Source organism: Armigeres subalbatus, chromosome 1 (genome assembly GCF_024139115.2).
Source record: "Armigeres subalbatus isolate Guangzhou_Male chromosome 1, GZ_Asu_2, whole genome shotgun sequence".
Lineage (NCBI taxonomy): Eukaryota > Metazoa > Arthropoda > Insecta > Diptera > Culicidae > Armigeres > Armigeres subalbatus.
In genome coordinates, this window is record NC_085139.1 from 134,600,765 (window position 1) to 134,620,485 (window position 19,721).

Consider the following 19,721-nt stretch of genomic DNA (forward strand, 5'->3'; position numbering starts at 1 on the left):
TCGACCGAAGGCGTGCCAGCTAAGACGGTGGTGCCAAAGTCTACCCAGACTGAGGCTCAAGTATTTGCGGGGACGTCGGGGGTGACTGCTCCAACGGAGCAGACACAAAAACGGGGGAGACAGTCTCCAGGGGATGAGCTCCCTGGGGCCCGCTCCAAAACGCGGAGGGTTACTACCCCGAACAAGGGTAGTGGGGCTGGGAAGCTGAACCCCGGTCAGGTACCTCCAAAGCCGGGGGAGGATGGACCTGGAAAGGTCCGTCCACTCAGGCAAGACGGTGGTAAGGGGTTACGGCAGGCTGAGAGCTCTCAGCCGCACCAGACCAGGGAAATAGAGGGGGATGACGCCTCCTAGACCCTGGTCAAGAACAAGAGGAAACCGAAGACGTCAGGGCCGAAAAGAAGGCCCAGGCGAATGAGAGTAGCAGGAAGTCTAGGGTAGGCGCCAATCGCTCCAGGGGCGATGCCCTAGTCATTACGGTGGACGAGGCTAAGTACTCGGATGTTTTGAAGGCGATGAGGAGTGACGTCAAGCTCGGTGAACTCGGTGCCGACGTACGTCGAATAAGACGTACCCGGATGGGCGAGATGATACTCGAGCTGAAGCGGGGCGTCTCGCAAAAGGGCACCGCCTACAAGAAGTTGGCGGAGGAGGTCCTAGGCGAGACGGTCAAGGTGAGGGCACTCACGACGGAGGTGAATCTAAGGGTTAAAGACCTGGACGAGATCACTGAAATCGAAGAGCTCGTCACGGCACTGCGGCGACAGTGTGAAGTGGACACGCCCACCGCAGCCGTTCGGCTACGGAAAGGTCCGGCAGGGACGCAGGTAGCATTGGTTCGGCTATCTGCAGCGGACGCCTCAAGGTAGTCAAGTTAGGAGCGTCAAGGTGGGATGGTCGGTATGCCCTGTGCGCATATACGAGCAACCCGAAGTTTGCTTCAAGTGCCTGGAACCGGGGCACAAGCAATGGGACTGCAAAGGCCCTGACAGAAGCAATCTCTGCCGACGCTGCGGATTGGAGGGACATAAGGCACAATGCTGCACGAACCCTCCCAATTGTTTGATTTGTTCCAGCAAAGCTGTGAACAGCAAGCACCCTATGGGGGGGCTCGATGTGCCCGGCGTTTAAGCGTGCTGCAAAATCAAAGTGCAGGTAAAGCAGCTGGCTTGCTCGGCTTCGCCCGAGTGTTTGGTGTGCGCAGGTTTAGAGGAAACGGCGGAACACGTGTTGTTCGTGTGCTCACGTTTTCGCGCAATGCGTGACCACATGCTTGCCACATGTGGTCTGGACACTACCCCGGACAACCTAGTTCGGAGGATGTGTAAAGACGAAGTTGGCTGGAACGCCGTTTTATCGGCTATCGCCCAAATCGTCTCAGGCTACACAGAAGGTGGCGCGTGGACTCAAGGATGGCTAGTTCAGGCGCAAATAAGAGGTGGTCCAAGGGATCGGAGTCGGCTTCATGGGTCATACCGGTGGTCATGCTCTGTGGTCGAAATCGATCCTTTTATCGAACAAGTGGCCGCGCGAAGAACAACATGGTATCGTCGCTTTCGCGGCGTCGGTCAACCGGGCGGGTTCCGAGCCCGAGGACGGAAAGGCTTGTCAAGGACGGAGTCCTTGTCAAGGCTGGGGCAGGCGTAGGCCTCGCGTCGGCAAGTCCCTCTGTGTGCTGGCGAATAGGCCCTATCGCAGAAAGGTCAATTTGGGGTGCACGCGGCATCATCATTCTTGATACCAGTCGTGCAGAGGGAAGCAGGCGCGAAGTCGACCCTTCCCACCTTCCGAGGACATAGGGCGTGGTAAGGCCACCTGGAAAGCCGGCAACGCGCTGGCACGATACCATGGTGTTCTTCTAGAAAAGCGAGTTACGATGTTCGGTGCTGCAAGGACACGCAGCTAACCTCGAGGGTGCGTTGTGCACTGGCCCCCTTTGAAGCATTACTTTCTGGTTGTACCGAAGGGACTATGGGCTTGGCGGCAATGGAAACGGTTTAGCTGGTCGGGGATGCAGTCCTGCCTCCCTCATTGGAGGTGGCCCCTAACCCAGCACTTCCTGGTCAACCCAGGATGTCTGTTGAGCAGATTCCCCCTCCATTGTTTAGGAAGAAAAAAAAAAAAAGACCACATGCAGGCTGGTGACCATTACCGTTCGCGGAAAGCCGGATTTTGTTTGGCGTGGACTAATGAATTATTGGCAGTAGCTGATTTTCTACTCGCCGCTTCCACATCCAGGCGCTATCGTATATGCGCAAATAGCCAGCATGAGTTAACCGCCAGAAATTTGTATGGCGAAAGACATCTAACGCGGGTTTTCTCAAAATTAGGAACTTTTAATGAAAAACTATTTGGTACCGGTTATGAAGGATGGTGTCCACTACTAAGCCTACCAAATATTTTTTCGATTAATGTGCTTAATTTTGAGAAATCGAACCATAGATGCCTTTCGCCATACTGATTTCAGAAAGTTAACTCCTAGTGTGCCGCTGTAATTACGCTCAAAGCAGGCGATTCATTAGGAGCTAAAAAGTGGGAAGAACGGTCTTGGGCATACTGTATGTCGACTTGTCAACCTGTGTTATGTCGATATTTGGTTTTGCTGGGATTTTCGTTACAAAGCGGTTTTCAGCTAAATCAAAGAGGATCTGTTGGGCTTAGATATAATAATTTCGAAGGTAATGCAAACAAACCATTTGCAAGAGTCATTTATTTCGAAGCCATTGTTCAGTACAGCACATTGGATACAAAAATCATTCGCATTGATCTCGCTTCGAGTTCTTACATTCCCTTTGTTACTGAAAGAAATTCTCCGATTATAATCCTGTTTTCTGAAACCCGTTGTTAAAACTGTTAAAGGAAAAGCAATGTCATTGATGAAGAATAATTAGCATCACAGCGTTTTATAGCCTAAATGTTCAGTTCATGGATTTTAACCTATCATACCCCATATATGCTCGCACTCATTCCTCGTGTACGTTTTCTATAATACAATAGACAATATAACTAATATCGAACCATCGCCTTATCATAGATGCAAATATCACAATGTTTGGTGTATTCTATAAGAATAATTAACGATGTCGATCCCACTCGTCCCATAGAGGCACGAGAAAAATCATCCCCAATCAATGCGGCGCGGAACAACTCTGCATTACGGCTCATTTTCGATCAGCAACGCCTCTCGTCGGATTTCACCTTCGCCGTACTTCTCCAGCTCCTTCCGCAGTGGGAACGGTATCATGCTGACGGTTGAGTATCGGATCGATTTGCGAGGGTCGTACTCGAGCGTTGCGTGGCGAGTATAGAGCAGCATCAGCGCCGTGGTGGCGAGTAGCGAAACTCCCAACAGCGACAGCAGGTACACACACCCCGTCTGCAGGTACGGTGCAACGTCGAACAGCAGGTGTAGCAGCATCACGATTTCCGGCGTAAGTTTTTCCACCTCCTGCAGCGAGGGCGTGTGGAAGAAATAAACGGAGAAATTGATTTGGTAAGTATAATACGGTTTTGGACTAGGAAAACGAATTGTGTTTTGGACCGAAATTAATTATTACTAAAATATAATAGAAATACTTTAATTAATTAGATGAGTGAATTACTTCTGCGTTAATTTGAACGCATTTAATGTGTAGCCCTTTTATTAACTTTGGGTCATGCATGCAGACTAAAGTGGCTCAAAGGCGCTTTTTCATTTTTTTCGAAGGCCCCAGAATAAGAATTCTATTGTATTAGCGATTGGCCCAAGATCGAGTCCGAAGAAGAATATTCCATTCGGCATAGGTTCATCGAAGAGCTGTAGCCCACCAAGTATCAAGTAAGCAATTATGGTGGGAGGGGGGGGGGCTGCCATTTTCTAAAAAAAAAAATTGTATTGGAAAAATTTTAAATGGGGGAGGGAGAGTTGGAAACACAGAAAAATTGCTAACGTAATTAGTGTACGGTCCCTAAGTACATTCTCACGCTCTGTTCCCAAGCATATGGTGCTGTCAATGAAATCGATAGTTATTTTTATTCCGCGATTGAATTTTTGCAAAATTGAAACAAATTTCAATACATTTGCTCTTACTAATGTCAATTGGTAATGAATAGGTGGTAAACATTTGAAAATTTTTGTGTCATGCATCATAAAGAGGAAAAAACGGACAATCCGAAGCAGAGAGTAAAAGTTTGCTATTCGTGTGCTGTTTTCTTGACGATGAAATGTTTTCATTTGGCAGTGTATTAATTCTTCAAATAATTCAACTTCAACGCAGGAACAAACATATCCAAAAGAAAAACTATAGGGTAAAAGTTCCGATAGTCGTGGGTGTTCCTATAATTGAGGTAGTGCTGTTTTCAGAAATTCCACTACTTAAGGCTCCGTCAGACGTTGCAAGCAAATCACTCGTGCGAGCGAATAGTTTCTGAGAGCACTCGCCATTGCAGTCACACGTAGCAGCTTTTCACCTTTTGCAAATGTCAGATTTACTCTCATGCAAATATAAACAAAAAAGAAAAACTTGTTTTTCGGCCAAAAAATCTAATTCCATTCCTATTTTTGCAGTGCAACGCTGCCATCTGAAAACGTTTTCACTTTTGCGAGCGAAAAATTTGCTAGTGCTACACTAGCAAGCGCAATTTTGTTTCTGCGAGTTGCAAATTTTTAACGCTTAGCAGTCACACAATGCAAGCGAGCGTTTGCTTGCGAGTTGTCATTTGTTTGCATGCAATCACTTTCAGTGTAGTCAGACATGCAAATTTTTGACAGACGTTACTTTCTGCGAGCAAAATGCTCTCTGCGAGTGATTTGCTTGCAACGTCTGACGGAGCCTTTAAACGCAGCAACCCACCTTACCATCCAATTAGTTGAACTGTCATAACACGATAGAGACAAAGAAGTTTTGAAATTCCTGTTAAATTGGTAAAGTATCTCGAAAACATCTTATTTTTTCTCGCCTTTACACCAATGGTTGCGATAGTGTTCATTAGTTGCGAATCCCGTATAAAATCTATGGGATTCACAACTATAGGAACAAGAATAACAAAATACCGCAACTATTGGGAAACTGCACCAATAATTGGAGGATTAATTTCAGGCAACAAAGACGGATCCTGATAAAGTTGTGTTGAATGAAATAGATTTAATAAGCTTTCGGATGCACCCCCAGGTAAGCTAAATAAAGCTTAGAATAGATGTAATCGAGAAATAAGTGAAGTAACGTGCTTAGTTCCTCCACTATTGGGTTTTTACCCTACTTTAAATTATGTGTTTGGATCTATTTTACCGCATTTTTCTACAAAAAAAAACTTCAGTCAAGTCAGTAAACAGCAATCAAAATAAACGCTTTTGAAGCAGGATTCATCTATCGACAGTATGCTCAGTTTTATTTTATTTACTAAATTTTTATATTTTGATTTAATTGATTTAATTGGCAATTTCCTATTTTTTAAACGCAAATTTTTCAAATGATTTGGGAAAAGTTTTTATTTTAGTGCAGGCTGAGTCTCAAAATGTGATGCATGGTGGACCTTAAGCTCTAGAGCTCTGCTTAACAGTTAGTTGTTTGAATTCCACTAGTAACGGAGTTAAAGCGCTAGTTGCAATAACTTTAACTAAATCACAAAATTTCAATCACTTAGTGGTATTTATAAAAAAAATGTGTGAAACTTTTTCACCATGTAGTGAGTTTACAACTTACCACTTGTGCCCACAGTAATGGGATCACCTTTTTGTCCAGAGGTTTCAAATCCGATATAAATTTAACGTTTGTTAACAGATTAATCTGTACTCTGATGCTTGCCGTCATAGGTATTCCTAGTTGCTGTTTTCAATGAAAATGCCATTAGCATGGTGTGACAAAATTATGATATGAGTTACATACAGGTTGCATAATAATAATTGCGTCGTGAAGCTCCTTTTCGGGCTTCAAACCATCGATAGCTTCCGATAACGCTGGATCTCCCTTGTAGAAATGAGGCAACGATACAGCTACTGGAATATCTACAATTGAAAAATACATTGAAGTTAGTCAATTCATAATTTCTTCAAGGAAATATGTACTTACTATACCAACAGGGGCTCAGATCCCCCAAACCTTTCGGCAAACAATGACCGTTGCGGCAGTAACACGCCGTATATGGATCTTCCAGTGAACTCTCAAATGCATTCTCCTGAATTGAGAACCAGTAAGCCTTGATACCGTCGTGCATACCTTCCCGTTCGAATGCTATTGGCAACGTTCGGCAAAACGCCTTCCGGTAGACCTTGAAAATTTCTGTTTTAGATATGTTCCGAGGAAATACCGTTCCATCGTAGGATCCCTGTAGTGTGTTGCATGGAGTGTTACTGGAATTACGAACAAACCAACAGTTGAGTGTTTGTTATAGAAACTTCACTTAGTTGATAAACTACCGTCTCTCCGCATCCCAATGATCTTTCCCCACGTAACCCCAGTGTGCAAGCCCCGGTGAGCCGTTCCACAGATCGATCGAGTAGTTCCGAATGGGATCGTCCGTTTCTTCGGCTTCCTCTTCGGCAGCCAGTTGCAATGCATCGCCCTCGAAGTAATCGCCCTCTACGGAGTCTATCTCTTCTTGGGAAACGTCCGCTACAATTTTGGTTTTGTGCAACTTTTGAATCGCTTCCGGTAGGTTGATGGTAACAGTATCCAAGCCGTCGTCGAACATCTATTCCGAACGGGATTAGGGGGGAAATACGGTTAAACTGACTATGGTATTGGTTAGTATGTGTGGAGTGATCGCAAGAAGGAAGAAGAGAAAAAACAGAGTTTTCAGAATAGATCAGAAAAACTGGTCAATGCGATGAAAGGTGCCTAATACAACATTGTGGCAGTAAATAACTTACACGATCGAGAATACCAATCTTCTTGAAATGAATGATGTTCGGAAGAAGAGTAGAGGCCACTTGAACTAATGGATCTTCATATCCCCAGAGAAGATCATGAACAGTGATGTTGAGAAATGGACTCATTCCTAGGGGTTTCAAAGCGGCAGCAACAGCAATAGAAGCCCAGGCAGACATACGATAGGCTGCACTGGCTACACCAAGATATGCGATATTTGGGACGATTATCAGATCATGTTTGGGATCTCCAATCGACCGATCAGGTACAAATACTTGCCGACGAGTAGGAGTAAAACTCAGTGTTCCGTTTGCGTTGAAAGTTGAATTATGGTTTTCCAAGAACTCCTGATACACGTACGGTCCAAGTTCTTCCACCTTCATTTTCTCAGTACCGCGCATAAATGCATCGACGTTAGTCACATTGAACGCGTAAATGCTAATGAACACTTCCAGCGGTGGTTTCTTCCATAGCCTATACAAGTATGAACCTTCATTCATACTCAGCATCTAAAGCGGAACAATATAAACATTAGTCAATCATAGCTCATTTAATAGGGGAATTCCAAAATCGTTCAGGATATCAACACTTACGTTGTTCACGACCAGATCGGTTGGGTTAAGCACCACTATGACGCAGCCCAGTACGATGAATAGCATTCCGATGAATCCTAATCTGACAATCCCTGTAACAAAAACCATAAAGATAGATATGATTTAGTACGATTAAAAGCGTGGAACAAAAGTAGTATGTCATTGATTATGATAGTGATCTCGTGGATCAAGATGGGCCGTTTATTACAATTGTCACGCCATCACCAACTACGAAAAAAGGTGCAGAGCAGCGCATGTACTCAATGTCACATTAGCGATCATTAAACCCTTTACCACAACAAAGCGCAGTTTTGTTCATTCACAAACCCGTTCTGTTTGGTTTTTAGCCTGAGATCACGACCGGTACTCTAACCTTTTCACGCCCTACGTAGCAGTTCAACTTTTGCTTGGAAGAGGTTTACGCACCTTTAACCTCGAAAGTACAGCGACGCATCTCTTTGGGGTGTATCGAATTGTCCTGCCGTGACATGCCACATTGCGGTATAGTTAAGTGTAAGTGCCAGTGGAGATTTTCTTCCAAGACAATGCGTGATCATAAATTAATCTTGTTAGTGCCCATAGGTACACCAGGTAATTATAAGGTTCAAGAGGCTGCAATTCAATCTTGGCGGAAGGGTTCCTCAGTCATGATGCCACTAGCAACGACCTACGATCGGAAAGCAAATTAGCCGGCTCAGAGATTAGTTGATCGCGATCGCGTGCAACCGCAGGCAACAATGTTACGTCATGAAGTCTCTCAGAGCTGTGCTGAGCGGAGCACTGTTGATGTTCTCTCAGTTTTTTTCTTTCTTGTAGGTACATTACCGCGGACAAGTTCACATCATGCAAAACGTGCTCTTGGAATGTAAACAAACAAATCGACATCAGAGAAAAATGCATCTCACGTGTTGAACAACATATGGGACGCATGATGCGAAAGAGAAGACGGAGAACAGCTTCATTACCTTCTTGACACGCCGGTGCATGTCTGCGAGTAGTGGTCAAGGACGCGATGCATCAGTTTTGACAACTAAATTTGCGGTACTTATCATGGAGACGGAATGCGTACAAGTGGTGTTTAATAAGATAGACGTTTTACTGTTAACGTGATATTGAATTTTGCACTCGATTTTGTTAATTGAGCGTGGACATTTGCCATACTCTCCCTCCCGCCGAATCTGTCCACGTGGTATATGGACTGGACAGCCCTAAAGCAGAACAGTTGAAAAGAGCTGCTATTTACTTTTAGATCCAATATTACTCCTTAATATCTCAATAGATATTTTATTCAATAGTCTAACATTTTCATTTCCACTTTTTATACTGCCTAGCGTATCAAGATCACATTAAAAAACATTTAACAACTTTTTTTTTTCGTTTTTGCTGGATTTCCTATTCGTCTAAGACAATTATGCGTTTGTGAGCAGTATAGTAAGGAGCAATTTTGATATAATTGATTTATTCGGAACATTCAGAATTATTGGTATTGGGTTATTCAATTGATATTACAGTAAATTTTAGGGTGATTATGTTTTACCGAATAACAATCCATGCAGTTCATGAATGATCACATCAAGCATTAGCCCAAGAAGGGTTGGGTTGTTGAGCAAATTGTGCCCGCAATTAATTCTTAATGGATTATAGTAATGTGTTGCTAGCAACACTTCCTCTGTAAATATAACCCAGTTTTGTCTATGACGATTATTGCAATACCTAATAACAAATACCATGATTCATTCACCTAGCGGTGCTGGTGCCTTCCACTTGCTTTATATATACTAATTTTTCTTATCGTGTTTCTTTGGATAAAAATCTTGGCCACACCTTTTGATCCCATAGTCCGATCTGACCCATTTTCAATAGAAAACAATGGGACAGGATTCTCCATCGAATGAAACTTGTTGCGAGTAAATCGGTCCTCCTGAGATTTTTTCAATTTGGTGATACTTTTTTGATTATTCCACAAATTATGTAAGAGACCTTCCAGAGTTGTGCTGGAAGTTCATTAAAAATGGAGATGTTTTTTTCTGAGCCTACGCGCTGCTAGGTCTAGTTGGGTCAAAAAAATCCAGCTCTGAAACGCGTCGGTCGATGTTCGGAATCGTTATCGGACCTATTCGGGCCAAGGAAAATCCAATTCTGGAGTGGGTCTGAAAGTGGTTTGAAACTGGGTTAATAAAGATCCACTCTGGGTGAGATGGTCAAAGGTAAGAGCACAGACAAACAGACATAACACATTGAACATTTACTCATCAAATACATCGTCGTTGAAACACTAACGACATCTGTTGATTTCAGTTAGTTGGGCAAATCACAAACCAGATGGCGGTAGTGAGCACATGTCAAACTCGAGCAAATCCGATGCGCGCGCCACGAGTGATCGATTGGCCAACTAATGATTATTTGAATCGACCAGTAAATCAGTGAACGATGGAAATTTGACGAGTGTTATGTCTGTTTGTCTGTGGTAAGAGTTTCTATCGGATCTAGGGTAAAATGCCCAATAGTGGACCCCCTAGTAGCGAAATTTTGCTCTTCCTGGCATAAGGAGTGGAAATTTTCAAAATATTAATTCTGCGTGATATCTAATATCAAGCTCTGCATCTCCTCTTCACGATACATACATGAAACACGCAAATACTCGACGTTATTCGTTGAAATTAACATTTTAAAGTCTGACTGAATTCGCCTTATAGTAGACCCCCTGGGGGTCCATAATAAGAAATGGCTTCCCTATAGTCGACACTTCATTTGATTTTTATGTTCCGTTTCGGGACGTTCTTCTTCCCTATTATGGACCCCCCAAAATATTCCTATAATGGACACTCTCGTGTTTATTTTTAATAGAATTGTAAAAAATCATCTATTTTTACTTTCCATAGCATTTCCAATGCATATTAACAAATCATAGAACTGTAAGATAAGTTCTCCCAATGGAATTTCATAGCAAAATGTTTACATTGTGCTGTAATAATGCAAAAATTGCTGGAGGGTCCACTATTGGTTGGGGGTCCACTATTGGGTACTTTACCCTATATAGTCGAATCAGGGAAACACGTAATTTAGAGTGGGTTAGTTGATGGACGGGAATTGCAATTGAATCTGTTTGGATCAAGTCAAATTCAACTTTGGAGTGGGACTTTCGATAGTTTGGACCACTGGACCCATTTCAGACAAATTAAATCAAACTCTGACTTGGATTGGTTAATCGATGTTCAAAATCGTATCGCTATCGGACAAATCAACAAAAATAGAAGGATTGTGTACAAGACACGACCGCTCGACGTAAACTACGTAAAACCTCTTAGTACAATGAGAATCGTTATATCATATGAATATTAGGTTGTATACATGACACAATCGCGAATTTCAACCACAAATTGTCATAGTCTGCTCTCAGCATAAACATTATTCTCAATCACCACCCACGACCATCACAGATGTTACTTGGACAGGTACCGGCGCAGACATCGGTTCAAATCAATTCAATAATTGATTTGCCGCTCTTTTGCTACAGACGTCATCTTTGTGAATAATTTTCTGCAGCAAAACGAAAGTAAGAATTTTGCGAGAATTAGAGACACAAACACCAGAAGAGAAATTAGTCCCTTCCCTGGTGTTAGTGTAGGCAGTGTTCACCCTTAAATGATGAACCTATGAAGACGTTTGAAGATGTACACCTGGTCTTTTCACCAATGTTATTTTATTAGATTTAAACAAACCAATAGTTTAAGTTTTTGTCGTCAACAAGTTCTTTTGCAATAAATGTTCGAAGTTCGTAATTCGCGATCGTAAATGTATTATTTCTGTAACGGGCCAACAGGTTATGGGCCCAGGCGCGCAGCGAGTGTAGAAAGAAATTAATTACGGATCGGAAAGAACGCGGAGTGCTGTTTCTATCGTTTATTTTTGAAGTGGATGGGCAGAACGATTTCGGAATGGCGGATAGAACGTCTTAATAACTTCAACTGCTCCAGTTGGAAGTTCAGGATGGTGTTGCTTCTCAAGGAACAGCTATTCGATGTGATTACTGAGACGAAGCCGGAAACCCCATCAGCAGTTTGGGATAAGAAGGATGGTGCTGCTCGAGCAACAATCGGTCTAGCGTTAGAAAACGATCAGCTGTGCCATGTTATGACTGCCCGCACGGCAAAAGATATGTGGGACGCTCTGAAGAACTATCATGAGAGAGATTCGCTAACAAACAAAATTCATATTATGCGAAAACTTTTCACGATGCAGTTGGATGAAGGAGGAAACATGGCAGAGCATTTGGTGCAGGTATCGGAGCTCGTACATCGGTTAATATCCATGGGGGAAGATCTGAAAGAGCATTGGATTATTGCAATACTTTTGTCCAGTTTGCCAAGGAGTTACGATTCACTTATCACGGCGTTAGAGACCTGTTGTGAAGCAGAACTAAAGCAGGAGTATGTGAAGGGAAAGTTGTTGGACGAATTGAAGCGACGATGTGAGTATTAAGATTTTGATGTTGGAAAGGCTTTGGCAGTTTCGACGAGACGTTCAATGCGAAAGAAGAAAACTTGCTACTGTTGCAAACGAGAGGGCCATTTCTGGCGTAATTGCCTGAAGCTCGATACAATAGAGCAGTCTGAAGAAGAAGAAAAGAAAATATCGAAGCAAAGTGCCAGAGTGTCAAATGATTTCGGGTTCGTCTGACTCAGATCCATTTTGTTGACATACCCAGATTTTGACAACCGCTAATATCGAAAAAATCCTGGTAAAATCGACCCGGCCACTGGGTTGTTTCAGGGTGTTTCTTTGGGTGTTCTTTTATTAGATGTAAACAAACCAATAGTTTAAGTTTTTGTCGTCAACAAGCTCTTTTACAATAAATGTTCGAAGTTCGTAATTCGCAATCGTAAATGCATATATTATTTCTGTAACGGGCCAACAAATTTCACTTGGGCTATAATTTACAATACAGCAGACAAAACCGTCTTCATAAAATGATGGTCCTGAAAAAGGACCGATTAAGTGCGCAATTCACTTTCAGTATGCGAGAAAAGTTCGCTTAGTACTGCCCCCGCCAACGGCGAGATTTCTGCAGTAACCACCGCCGACGGCCATCATTGTTGGATGAATTCCGAAATCTTAATTATGTTGCTGACGACAGCCACATGATTATTTACAGTAAACCGGATTTGCAGCATCTAGCAATTACGCTAGAAAACACCACTGATGTTGATGCTGGGACCGCGTTGGACCGCTCCCTGTGAAATCTCGATCAAAATGGATCGCGCGCTCGGGAAAGCTGCTTTCTTGTATCTAATGAAGTAAGCTCATTAGTTCCGCCCCTTCGTTATTCATAATGAGTGACAGCATCGATATCGGTGGTGATAGTCGGCGTGTTGCTGCAGAATCATCATCGCGTGGTCTTCATCAGCAGTGCTCAGTGGATATGTATCAAGGCGCAGTCCCGGTCCTTTTCAGGATCAATATTTTAAATGGAAGACACTGGATATGTGACGAATATTCTTTACAGGAAGAGAAAATCTTGATGACAATTATGGTAACATCAGTGATGGGCGTCGGCGGTGACGGCTGCAGTGAATTTAAGGGCCGATGCCCACATTAGCATTACGTGTGCATTACTCCATTTGATGCTGGGTACCTTGTGAGAACGCGGCGTGCACCAAGCGTGAAAAAACCGCTACGTGGACATCGGCCCTTACCACCGCGGTAGCGTCTATACCCATTTTGGAACATCATCTACCTCCCGACCAATTTTCGACAGTCACCATGAGAATATGCTTAGTAATGTGGTGAAAATTTCTCTCAATATTGCTCTTGTATAGGGTAGCCGTACCCTTAGTGGAGGTAGCACCAATAGTGGAGGTAGTGGGGTTTTAATGAGATTTATGAAAATTATATACTTTACAATGATTTCAGTTGATGCGTCGTGCTTTAAATATCCTGTTAAATGTTGAAAAACTGTTGAAAACAATGATTTTCCTTAATAAAATTGACTCTTTTGCCCCTATAGTGGTGCAATTGCTAGTCTCTTGCAAGTGGCTAGTCTTATATGAAATCGATGGATGGCACCACTATGGGAACCAAATTATTTTTTACCGCCACTTAAGGAACAGTGTATTAGTGGTGCAAGCAATATTTGATAGTTAAATAACGTTAATCTCATTTTTGTAAAAAACTGATTAGTTTATCTATTGGCTAAGATTTTAAAGCTGTAAATTTCCAATAATTATCAAATTAAAAAAAATCTTTTGTGAATCTACTAATACCTCCACTATTGCCGTTACCCTATAGTAGTGGATTGAAAAAATCTTATATAAAAAATGAAACATTCTCGCAAGATTCAGACGGTTTATGCTCAAAAATATCTCAAGAAGCATAAATCGGTCCTTCTCAGAACTCCCATTTGAAACGGAGTTGATATGAACTGTATTTTTTTAAGGGGACATACAAATAAATTTCTATTTTAACTTAAAACGGCTACGCAGTCTTTAAGGATTAAAACAAGATTTATATTTGTCCAACGTTTTGACACGGGGTTGGTGTCTTCATCAGGGAAAAATATTATGTTTGTTCCTTGCCTAATGTTTAGTATTACAATAACTGTATAACTGTATAACAAGGAACAAACATAATATTTTTCCCCTGATGAAGACACCAACCCCGTGTCGAAACGTCGGACAAATATAAATCTTTTTTTAATCCTTAAAAACTGCGTAGCCGTTTTAAGTTAAAATAACAACAACCAGTCGATCATTCGAAAATAAATTTCTATGATTACGTCGTTATCGATCCCAACATCATCAGTGGTGGCTGTCGGTGGTGGTTGCTGCAGACAATTTATTCGACGCGGTAGCGTCTATAGGCATTCAACGGTACAAAGTAGATTCGGGTAATCGTTTCGTTGTTGTTATTCATTGTCAAGACGCATAACTTGAAATAAAACAAACATTTTCTGATGAATGTACTTTTTTGGATATGAGAGAGCTGCTTTCCGGAGCGCGAGTCCCTCAGTTAATGTGATTGAAAGAGAAAGTTACTCGCAATGTTGTAAATTCTCAACAAGATTTCAAGAAGCGCAAATCGGTTGTTCTCTAAACCTCCATTTGAAACGGAAATGAATTGATTTTAGACATAATTTCTCTCAAGTGAAATAAAATTAAATGGGTAGGATTGCCTAGTTAGCGATCCCAACGGCATCAATGATGGCCGTCAGCGAAGGCTGCTGTAGAAAACTTATTAGCCGTGGTAGCTACTACAGCCATTTAGCGGTAGGAAGTGAAATTTTGTCTTCAGATTCTGATAATCGTTTGGTTGCTGTCAGCGGTTGTAAAGGTGCACCAAGACGCGTATATCGCTTCCTTACATGATCTCCATTTTGAGCGGAAGATGGATGATTTGAGACGAATCTTCTTCAAATTGAAATTGACATCGGTAACGGTCCCAGCAGCATCAGAGCTGTCCGTTGGTGGTGGTTACTGAAAAAAAAACTCAAAGGTGCAGCCCAATCGGGTTGTACGCAAAGGTGACGTAGGACTAAGTAGCTATTCGAAATTGATAGTATTTGCCATAATAATTAGTGTCGTCTTATTAACATTGAATCAAAAAGTTGAATAGGTGTACCCAGTTGGATGGACTTTGAGTCTCTAACCGTGGAATTAACATGATCGGCCGCTGAAGCCACTCGACTGGCTTTCAGTCGGGAGCATCACAATCCTTACTTTGCCACGTACGCTTACATCGCGAGCGAAAACCGAACGTTGCAAATAATTATTTTTGCGTCTGGTTTCACGCCACTTCCGATTCTGCTTATTTCTCATTTATTTCGGCCGTTTTTGAGGATGGAGTCCTCCAAAAAGGTCTTTATTTAAAAGAAGATTGATGCGACTATCCGAGATGAACATTCTTCAAAGTGCAAAACCCAATCGTAACTAGCAAATTTGATTGCGCGGCGAAGGGAGATGATGCAATTAATTTGAACGGATGGAATCACTAACAGCAACCAAACTACCACGCCAAACCCGATGTCGCCGAAACAATCCATTTTCGCAATTAACTCTTTCTTTCTATGAAATGCTGGTCCTGAGAAGAACCAATTTTCTTTTCCCAATGCGTCTTTCCAATAACTAACTGCATCCAAACGCTTGTCAGCACCTTGCGTTGAAATTGTCCGACCGCTAGTTGATGATTTTTCGCTAAGCCTCCACCATTTGGAATAAACTTTCAGCATTGCCTTATCTCTTTGTTTTCATAAAATGTTGGTCCTGAGAAGAAACAATTTTCTTTTCCCATTCCCATTCCAATAACTAACTGCATCCAATCGCTTGTCGACACTTTGCGTTGCAACTGTCCGACCGCCACGTAATGATTTTTCGCTAAGCCTCCAAAGGTTAAAATAAATTTTCAGCATTGCCACACTGCCACCAACTTCGTGCTGATGTGTTCGCTCCGCTGTATCGAAAGTCGAACCGCTCTTTATGGAATCACGATCAAAATGGCTCGCGCGCGCCGAACAGCAGCTGTCTTGTATTTAATAAATCAAAACCGTAAGCCCCGCCCCTTTGTGAGCTGATACGGTGTAAATATAATGTGCACTCATAACGATTTATGAAGGGGCGGGGCTAATGGAATTACTTCATTGATATAAGAAAGCTGCTTTTCGACGCGTGCGAGCCATTTCGATCGGGATTCCGCAAACAATTTGCAGAATGACAAATTCTAAGGGTCCTATGAAATTTTCTCGATTCTGAATTAGGTTATGAGATGTTGTTTATCGTAGATGCGTATTGTTGCGAGGAATAACAGCAGAAATTTGACTCAAGACAAAGTTTCTCCATATTACCATACATTATCTCTTGGCATCTGTCTGTCCGAGCGACGTTCACCGATGGGTGGTTGCTATAGAAAGTTTCCACTGAGGTGGCGTCTTCATTGATTTCATACAGAAGTAGGTTGATCCGACTATTCGCCAGCATTGGCACTGGCGGTGCGGGATCGCCACAGTGCTATTTTTATGGTCAACCCTTTTTTCATATGAAATGCTGGTTCGTTAAGGTTGAATGATCTGCAGCAACACATCGAGCACCACCACCAATGCGATGGATTTTCTTTGAAAATGTTTTTAGCGCCTCCGTGATGCTGTGTCCGCTCCGCTGCGATCACTTTGATGCGTCCGCTCTGCGTAAAATTTTGTTCAAACTGAGGATTAGATCCAAACCCGCAAGTGATTGATTTTTGATGTCTGTGCTAGTGATGCATGTACGCGATTGGTTAGTTAACCTATTTCTAAACTTTTTATCAATTATTGATAATAAATAGTTAAAAAATAGTATTTTCATATAAATACAAAGAAGCGTCATATAAATACCACGACCGCCATCCGATGATTCGTTGCTACGGATGCCGTCTGGTACACGCTCCGTGAAATCTCGACCGTAAATGACGTGCTGCCACTGCTGCTGCCACGATCGCCACTGAACCCCAACGCCACCGTGCCGTTGTTACTAGACCGCTACCAGACGGTCCACGATCCAGCAGAGCGGTCCGCTGGCCGTGAAATCTTGAACGAAAATGACGCGTGCGTGTAAGACACGGCACAGAGAAAATTGAGCGGAAGGCTAAAAGTTGCGTACCTTACATCAATCTGATGTCCGTGTTGGGTTCTGATGTTTACCAGGTGTGAAAGAACTAAAATTTTCAATAGTTCAACGTTGATAATCAATAGTTTTAATACATTTGGCGAATTGGAGGAAAGTTTGCGAATTGATTGATATATGTTTTTTTTAGTTAACGTCTAAACAGATAACACTGAATCAACAATTTGACGCCACAATGCACGGTTCGAGGCTGCATCTCTCCATCCTCGGATACGCCCCACGCTCGCCAAGTCGTTTTGCACCTGGTCTGCCCATCTCGCTCGCTGCGCTCCACGCCTTCTCGTACCTGCTGGATCGGAAGCGAACATCATCTTTGCAGGGTTGCTGTCCGGCATTCTTGCAACATGTCCTGCCCATCGTACCCTTCCGGCTTTAGCTACCTTCTGGATACTGGGTTCGCCGTAGAGTTGGGCGAGCTCATGGTTCATTCTTCGCCGCCACACACCGTCTTCTTGCACACCGCCAAAGATGGTCCTAAGCACCCGTCTCTCGAATACTCCGAGTGCTTGCAAGTCCTCCTCGAGCATTGTCCATGTTTCATGTCCGTAGAGGACAACCGGTCTTATAAGCGTCTTGTACATGACACATTTGGTGCGGTGGCGAATCTTTTTCGACCGCAGTTTCTTCTGGAGCCCGTAATAGGCCCGACTTCCACAGATGATGCGCCTTCGTATTTCACGACTAACGTTGTTGTCAGCCGTTAGCAAGGATCCGAGGTAGACGAATTCCTCGACCACCTCGAAGGTATCCCCGTCTATCGTAACACTGCTTCCCAGGCGGGCCCTGTCGCGCTCGGTTCCGCCCACAAGCATGTACTTTGTCTTTGACGCATTCACTACCAATCCAACTTTTGTTGCTTCACGTTTCAGGCGGGTGTACAGTTCTGCCACCTTTGCAAGTGTTCGGCCGACAATGTCCATGTCATCCGCGAAGCAAATAAATTGACTGGATCTGTTGAAAATCGTACCCCGGCTGTTACACCCGGATCTCCGCATGACACCTTCTAGCGCAATGTTGAACAACAGGCACGAAAGTCCATCACCTTGTCTTAGTCCCCGGCGCGATTCGAACGAACTGGAGTGTTCGCCCGAAATCTTCACACAGTTTTGCACACCATCCACCGTTGCTTTGATCAGTCTAGTAAGCTTCCCAGGGAAGCTGTTCTCGTCCATAATTTTCCATAGCTCTACGCGGTCTATACTGTCGTATGCCGCCTTGAAATCAACGAACAGATGGTGCGTTGGGACCTGGTATTCACGGCATTTTTGAAGGATTTGCCGTACAGTAAAGATCGTTGTCGTGCGGCCGTCAACGAAGCCGGCTTGATAACTTCCCACGAACTCATTCATTAATGGTGACAGACGACGGAAGATGATCCGGGATATCACTTTGTTGGCGGCATTAAGGATGGTGATCGCTCGAAAGTTCTCACACTTCAGTTTGTTGCCTTTCTTGTAAATGGGGCATATAACCCCTTCCTTCCACTCCTTGAATTGATTGATATATAAATTTTGAAAATCCATCTAAAGGTAAAGTCGGTATTAACGTTGGAAATCTTACATGATTTTGTGACGGTCTCCAATTTGGAAATTTTCATTTTGCACCATGTATCCGAGGCATCCCCTTAGACGTAGTTTACGTCAAAATTCAAAGCTTTCTTTTTTATATAGAGGGATGAAGGCAAATCTGCAAACAGACACCTGAAATTATATCTCAGGGAGTGGGGTTGACGGAACGCCGGACCCACTAAACCTACCCAGGTAACGGAATGTTACTTGAGTTACCCTCTACTAATACTCTGGTTCCCCCAGGAACTGTCTCCCAACATTACCTCTGGGGATAGGCAATACTTAATGTACTCGCTCATTCACGCTCACACATTCTACAAATCTGGGATGGTTTGAAGTAACTATGTAGTGAGTATTGGTTGGTGGTCGAACTTGCCAACAGATTTGCACGGACAAAAAAAAAATTAACTCTGGACTGGGTCTGTCGATGGTTTGGAGCAATTTCCTGTACATATTTGGGTCGATAAAATTCAACTCTGCAGTGGGTTGGTTAATAGTCGGAATCACCTCAGGACCAATCTACATTTATAACTAAGAGTAAAGAAAAATCCACGAAAAAACGAGCGAATTTATCTGAAATAAACACAAACATCTATATAACTACTTCCGGATATAAGAACAAAAAGGTCAAATTTGGTCAATCGATTTATTATGGATGTTGTTCCCCCGGATTACGGTAACTAGTGCAAGAGAAGAAGAATATTAGAACCTATGAATTTCGTATATGCCCAGCTTTTATTCAGATTTTGGTTGGTATTTATACAGAGTTGTAAGAAAATCTACTCACCGCTGAAAGCAAACATCAAACTGAAGGGAAAATCAGATCGGAGGTGAACACTAATGCGTACTTGGAGTATTTTAGAAGAAAAGTGCTCGGGTGCATATGAGCACAAGAAAACGGTTAGCGCCGCTTCAAATGAGAATCGAACAGGAGCAAGATGAGTGGCGGACCCTTCGTCGATTGCGTGGCTGGAAACGTGTAGCCATGGACCGAGAAGAATGAAGATTTCATCCATGTACTGCACAGGCCGCATTGGCCTTTGCCTTAGTCCTTATTGGATACCC

General features: G+C 43.0%; 1 protein-coding gene across 2 annotated transcripts in view; it reads right to left on the reverse strand.

Moving 5' to 3' along the window:
- Window positions 1-2,688: 2,688 nt before the first annotated feature.
- Window positions 2,689-19,721, reverse strand: part of LOC134205151 (scavenger receptor class B member 1) — a 72,648-nt gene continuing 55,615 nt past the window's right edge. The window contains exons 1-8 of one of the 2 annotated variants that reach the window (XM_062680126.1): window positions 7,865-7,990; window positions 7,439-7,530; window positions 6,848-7,354; window positions 6,395-6,669; window positions 6,048-6,328; window positions 5,865-5,983; window positions 5,682-5,804; window positions 2,689-3,448 (exon numbers count right to left, since the gene is read on the reverse strand). In XM_062680126.1, the coding sequence (XP_062536110.1) occupies window positions 3,155-3,448; window positions 5,682-5,804; window positions 5,865-5,983; window positions 6,048-6,328; window positions 6,395-6,669; window positions 6,848-7,354; window positions 7,439-7,530; window positions 7,865-7,928 (1,755 nt within the window). In that variant the 5' untranslated portion in view covers window positions 7,929-7,990 and the 3' untranslated portion in view covers window positions 2,689-3,154. Of the gene's footprint in view, window positions 3,449-5,681; window positions 5,805-5,864; window positions 5,984-6,047; window positions 6,329-6,394; window positions 6,670-6,847; window positions 7,355-7,438; window positions 7,531-7,864; window positions 7,991-19,721 lie in introns of those variants that run through there. The other variant, XM_062680127.1, reaches the window with a different exon arrangement.